Here is a 6,687-nt window from a genome sequence, read left to right as displayed (position 1 = left end):
ATCCCTCCCCAAGGCTGCTGTGTCTGGCTAAAGGAACGGTGTTCCTAGGAATGGTAGATGGGAAGGGGACACCACTTCAATGTCACGATACCAATAATACTAGCAGTGACTGAGCTGTGGGATGTGTCGCACCTCGCCCTGAAAATATTAAAATATTTTCCAATAACCCTAATGACACTCAGCTCTCACCACGAAGTCCAGGCGAGCTGTAGGACTGCTGATTGCTGGAACAGTCACCTTGGTAAGACTCGTGACAGGACTGGCCGGGGGACTAATTTGAAGCAGTGCGGTCACACAAAATGTCACAGCCACTGTGTCCGCAGTGGTGGCTGGAACCCGACAGGATTTTATACCTATCTAAACATCATCAGACTCAATGGCTTCTATGGTCTTAGAGCACCAATTAGCCTTAGACAATTTACTGGCTGAACAAGCAGAGAAATGTGCTATTGCAAATACATCCTGATGTTTCTACATCAATGTTCTACATTCTACATTCAACATTCTACATTGTTTTCAGAGACGGGGAACAAAGGGTTAACATCACCCTCCACCTGGCCTCTTGGCTACACCATTTTAAGAACCCCAGGCTCAAGCCATCTGGGGCTCCACCTGCCAAGTGTTACCTGTCTCTTGCCTCTCCCTGGGCTATTTTACTGCTGCTTCTATTGGGGCCACGCCTCTTTAATTCATTTGTCCAATGTGCGTCCTCCAGACTACAACAAGCTGATGCTCGCATGGGGAATCAAGTCCATACCGACTGGGGACCATGTTTCCATATCAGTGTTAGATCAGATAGCAAGACATTTCCATGACCTCCAGTGATAGGTGGGGTCTCTGCCCTTGATGAGCAGGAAGTAGATAAAAAAGATTGAGGGGTGCCTGGGTGGCTCAGTCGGTTAAGCGTCCAGCTTCGGCTCAATTCATGATCTCACAGTTTGTGGGTTCGAGCCCTGAGTCAGGATCTGTGCCGACAGCTCGGAGCCTGGAGCCTGCTTCAGATTCTGTGTCTCCCTCTCTCTCTGTCCCTCCCCTGTTCACACCCTGTCTCTCTCTCAAAAATAAATAAAACATTAAAATTTTTTTTTAAAAAAAGAAGGTTGAGAACTCGATCCACGTTCCCCTTAAGAATAAGGATGATGGGGCGCCTGGGTGGCGCAGTCGGTTAAGCGTCCGACTTCAGCCAGGTCACGATCTCGCGGTCCGGGAGTTCGAGCCCCGCGTCGGGCTCTGGGCTGATGGCTCAGAGCCTGGAGCCTGTTTCCGATTCTGTGTCTCCCTCTCTCTCTGCCCCTCCCCCGTTCATGCTCTGTCTCTCTCTGTCCCAAAAATAAAATAAAACGTTGAAAAAAAAAATTTTTTTTAAAAAGAATAAGGAGGATGAGGGGCACCTGGGGGGCTCAGTCGATTAACCATCTGACTTCAGCTCAGGTCATGATCTCACGGTTCGTGGGTTCAAGCCCCGCATTGGGCTCTGTGCTGACAGCTCAGAGCCTGGAGCCTGCTTCGGATTCTGTGTCTCCTTCTGTCTCTGCTCCTCCCCTGTTCATGCTCTGTCTTGCTCTGCCTCTCTCTCTCAAAAATAAATTTTAAAAGTTAAAAATATAAAAAAAAAAGAGGAGGATACAATCTCTCAGGAGGGACAGAAGACCATCAGGGACCACAGGACCAAGCCCCAAATGAAAAACGCTATGCACCTGGGGCATTCTTGTCGGCTGTTCTTACTAAGCTGCTTCTCTCTCAGAGCAGAACCAGGAGACGACCCCACCCAAGCAAGACTAAAAACAACAGCTTCAGCCACATCCTGTCAACCCAGGAGCAAACCAGAAGCTCTGGAAACCCGAAAGACCCTGGCTCCGAAAACACCAGCTACTGGGTGGCCTGCCAGTATCGACCAATCAGGACGAGGCACTTTTCTGTCCCTTAGTAGCGTAAGGGACTGGAGTGGGAACACTGGGGGGGGATCTTTCTCTATATAAGTAGGGCCTCCCCTTTGTCCAGGGAGGCCAGCATAACCGCTCTCTTGGTGCTGTGTCTCCTTCAGCTCAAGCTGTTTCCCGTGCCTTTGACTTTTGGGTCCGGCCTCATTTCTATCATTGTTGGGCCCAAGAATACGACTTGGGTAACACAGCCACACCTGTGCTCACGGCCGCCATGGCTGAGCTGCAGGCTGATGCAGAGAAGTCCAGATCCTGAGTCAGCCACACCTCACCCACCTAGCCCAGGGGTCACACGGTCACGCACACCAGACAAGGTGGACATCTGGGCACAAACACAGCCCTACCGCCAGACGAACTGCTTCACCCTCAACACCCACCCACCATCACCTTCCGAATCAGGGGCAACCCGTTCTGCAGGACCCAGGCTCTGGCAAAATCCAGGCTTCAAAAACATGAGCTCAGTCCCCGATTTTCCCACCTGGGAAGGAGCGTTTTCCGAACACGACCCAGCATGCTCAGATCAGCCAGGGTAAGGAAACACATCTGCGAAGCAACGACTCGTCCAGATATAACAAATGGGGTTGCAAACTAGGATGCCACACCTCGACCTGCAAGCTAACATCGCCACGGCCGTTTTGCGGCAAATACCTCTTCCTGAGTTCAGGTAGGAGCTTAGTCCAACGTTTGTGAGTTATGCGGCCACGTGGGGCCTTGGCTTTGAGTGCCGGTAAAGTCAAATTGGATAAGGTAAAAAACAAGAACCAGTTATTCCCATAACCAGGAGCAAGGTGACTCCACGTGCAATCGATGGCGGCCAAACGCGGTTGAGACCCCTCTGCACAGCAGCGCCTCGCGTCCGCGGCCCGCAGAACGGGCCCCTGCAAACGTCCAGGCAGGAAAAAGTCGAAGGATGAAGTCCTCCACAAACTCCGTCGTTCCTTGGCCGTCTGAGAAATCCAAAGATGAGCTGGGGTTGGGTGTGCCAAGCAGGCACAGGAAGACAGCCCCTCCTGACCAGAGTGCCTTCGGCGCTCGGTGTCCCAGGGGGTCCTTGAGGACATCTTGACTTAAACCGCCTGAATTCCCAGGAAAGCTCCCAGAGTCCTTCCCAGGCCGAGCCTTGCACCCCGCTGCCCTCCTGTGGGAACCCCGACAGACCAGGGGCATCCGCAACAAACAGACGCCCTGGGGGAGGTCGGCAGTACGGCCAAGAATCTGTACCACAGGCCGACTCTGCAGCCATTTCTAAGCCGAATCTTCCATCTAGGGATGGCGGTTTCTGAGGGGCTCTTGCCTGGGATGTTCTCGTTCTGCCGTGAGCGGAGGGCCGAGACGCTCACAGGGACTCGGGGTCCAGCTGGACCCACCGCAGAGAATTAAGGATCTGGGGGCACGCTGCTTCGCCCCAGGGACAGCGCTAAAAGCACAAGGATTAGGAGCAGAGGCGGAGGGGACTCTACAAAGGGGCTGAAGGGTGTCAGCAGCAGGCGTCTCTCCGGGACGGAGGGGCCGACCGAGTCGTTGGCTGCACCTGAGTTCCAACGGTGCTGGATTTTTCATCGCTGCCCCAACGTTCACTGGCCGGGAGCCTGGGGACGAGGCCCTGTGCCTCCGTGCGCTGCTGTTTCCTGTGTGTCAGAGGGGGACGCAGTGGGGACGCAGTGTGGAGACGGCCCCTGCAAATGGGAAGACGTGGGCGTGCATCACATGCTTAGTGCAACAGCGTAGGTACTCAGGAGATGGCATCTGTTATTGCTTGGGCACCAAGCGGTTTCTCTCAGGCTCACGTGCTGGTTCAGACGTGGAGGAGATCACCCTCTCCTGCCTCTCCCCACTCCTCGCTCCCCCCCTACCCCCACGTCGGTCCTCAGCAGTGCCACCCAAGATCTTCCAAAGCTATCTGACGTGTGTCCACGGGTGCCCCCGGGCTCTCCTCATTCAGCTGGGCACTCTTCCCCCAGAGAATTTTCCAGAGCCTGCCAATAGCTCAGCATGTGGTGAGGCTTGACGAAATGGCAGGCCACGATCTTCTTAAAACGACACGTGGAAAAGCGTAACCCGTTCGGGAAGAAGGTCTGCTCGGAGTGAAGTTCCTCCAGCCTGATTTGCAGTTTGGCGAGGCAGAGCCCCACGAAGACGTCTTCCAGCTTAATGAACGGGACGCTCTCCGAGACGTTGTACACCTGACCCGCGACATCGCTGGAGAACACGTAGCCAGTGCCCGAGCAGAAGGGCGGGTACTTGTCCCACGGGTATTCGTACTTACTGACAAACCACTTGTTGTGCTTGTCCCTAATGGGAAACTCGTTCAGTTTTAAGAAGCCGGTGAAAAACCGGGTGGTTCTGTTTTTCTTCAGGAGCAGCTCGGTCAGGTAATAGACGTTGACGAACATGTCGGAGTCCGTTTTCATCACAAAAGCCGCCTGAGGACAGAAGCGGTGAATCCACTCTATGCCCATCATGGTCTTCAGGGTCAAGTTGAAGTAGGCGTCCATGAAGTCCTTCTGGATAATGTCGCGATGCTGCTGGCTCTCCTGTGCCACCAGTCTCGACAGGTCCTTGTTGGCCGTGGCTCCCAGGAGGAAGAACGTTTTTATTTGCTTGCCACTCACGTTCTTTTCTTTCCCCCACGTGTTCCGGATGACCGTGCGAGCAAACAACTGTTCGTGGGAGGAGGTCACCAGCAGGACAAGGAAAGGGGGGTCCTGCCTGCAGTTGATATCTGGGAGCTGAAGGAAGCTCCCTCTTTCTTTCTTGAAAACAAACGGCTCGCCTTTAAAAGGAGTCAGACTGTACATGCTAAAATACAAACAGAGGGCTCCCAGGACCACCAGCGAGACATATACCAGTCGCATCTTCACAAAAGCCATCTGAAAGGAGCAAAGTGGAGTCGTTAGACCTCCAAAGGAGGACAGCGTGCTTAGCTCTGCCCCGGGAGGCTTAGCGGGGGGAAGACAGAGACGCTGGGGTCTCGTTGCACAGGTGGAGAGCCGTGCGTCGGCAGCGAGCATGGATGCCCCACAGGGTCGTCCACTCCAGAGCGTGAGGCCGGAGCACAGCGTTCCAGACCAGCCCGCCCTTCGCCCATGGGGCTCTCAGACTCCCCCTCTAACACACGGGATCAGATCTCCCACTGGGTCCTTCTAGCTCTGCCCGTCCCGGACTCCATAACGACATCCAGCCAGAGAACCTGCGAGACTGGAAACCACGTGTTCTAGGTCTCAACGTACGAACCATCTGCATTCTTCTCTGACGGAGTCAAGCACCACCCTACCACGCCCAGAAAGAAGCAAGACCAATGTTGTGATCTGTACAACTTCGCTCCCCCCCCCTTACCCGGGAGGCTACCTTCCAAGACCCCCAGCAGGTGCCTGACACCGAGCACAGTGCCGAACCCTCGTTCCTATAACTTGCTAATTTTTAAATTAGGCACAGTAAGAGATTAACGGCAATAATGAACAATCCAATAGAGCAGTTTTAATCATACACTGTAATAAAAGTTATGTGAATGTGGTCTCTCTCTCAAGATCTAACTGTGCTGTCCTCACCCTCCTTGGGATGATGGGAGGTGACAAAATGCCTGTGTGATGTGATGAGGTGAGCGAAGCAGGTGGGTGACGTTGTGCTAGGCTGCTGCTGACCTTCTGATGAGAGGTCAGAATGGGGACCATCGGCTTGGGGACCACAGTTGACCATGGATGACTGACACCTCGCAACACAAAACATCAGAGAAGGCGGGGGGGATACGCACCTTGGTTCTGTCCCTGCTAGAGGTGCTGGTTTTACTTTTTTAGGTGACTTCTTTCAATGTCCTGATTCTTTCGTCTTGTGCCCACTCATCTCTGTCATTGTCAGCAAATCCAGGACCACCCGTGTTAATGCTGTAACATTAAGAAAGGAAATCACTCACTTTCTCCTGGCTCCGACGGAACCTCTGGCTTGAAAGCTAAGCCACGGGGTAGATTCCGGGAGGCAACTTGCCAAAGAGCTGTCAGTGAGTGCCAAGGGGCACTGTCAGGTTCCGGACTCACTTCGTTTGTCCAAAATGCGGATTCTCATCCTCGAGAGTCACTATGAGGAAAAGACAAAAAGAATAGCGCCATTCAAATCAGTCATGCCTCGCCAGCAGCCCCTCCCCATTACATCGGCCGTGCCAGACAGAACCACATTACCACCTACCCAGGTGACCTTGAGAAGCATTTGCCCCCCCCCACAACTCCAGCCTCACTTTTCTTATCTGCACAGTGGGTGCGATCAAGACAAACTCTGCCGCCTGGTTCACCTGTCGACAACAATAACAGCATGCAAATACCCAAGAAGCCTGCTGGGCCTGATGCACTAGGACAGCACCGGGAGCTCAGTAAGGGGACGCGGTGGACTCACAAGTCAGTTTGGGTCCAATTCCTCATGCTGAAAACTGACCTCCTACGTAAGAGTCTGTGGCTGAGGCTTACAGAATTTAACACAGGGAAGAAATCCATCTATTCTCAACTCAGTGCTCCTGTCTGCAAAATGTCCTTCTGCAGGGAGCAAGACAAAAAAAGCACCTGAGTGGAATGATGAAAGGATCAGGGCGCCTGGGTGGCTCAGTCGGTTGAGCATCTGACTTCAGTTCAGGTCATGATCTCGCAGTCCGTGGGTTCGAGCCCCGCGTCGGGCTCTGTGCTGACAGCTCGGAGCCTGGAGCCTGCTTCAAATTCCGTGTCTCCCTCTCTCTCTTCCCCTTCCCCTTCCCCTGCTTGTACTC

General features: G+C 53.6%; 1 protein-coding gene across 1 annotated transcript; it reads right to left on the bottom strand.

Moving 5' to 3' along the window:
* Nucleotides 1–3,874: 3,874 nt before the first annotated feature.
* Nucleotides 3,875–5,934, bottom strand: B3GALT5 (beta-1,3-galactosyltransferase 5). Its single transcript, XM_047875993.1, has 2 exons — nucleotides 5,851–5,934; nucleotides 3,875–4,810 (listed from the first exon to the last, which is right to left on the bottom strand). The coding sequence occupies exon 2, from the start codon at nucleotides 4,808–4,810 to the stop codon at nucleotides 3,875–3,877; it is 936 nt and encodes a 311-aa protein (XP_047731949.1). The 5' UTR covers nucleotides 5,851–5,934.
* Between the last annotated feature and the right edge of the window lie 753 nt (nucleotides 5,935–6,687).

The sequence above is a fragment of the Prionailurus viverrinus genome, chromosome C2, assembly GCF_022837055.1.
Source record: "Prionailurus viverrinus isolate Anna chromosome C2, UM_Priviv_1.0, whole genome shotgun sequence".
NCBI lineage: Eukaryota > Metazoa > Chordata > Mammalia > Carnivora > Felidae > Prionailurus > Prionailurus viverrinus.
Note: the sequence above shows the minus strand (reverse complement) of the source record. Positions and strands in the feature narration are given on the sequence as shown.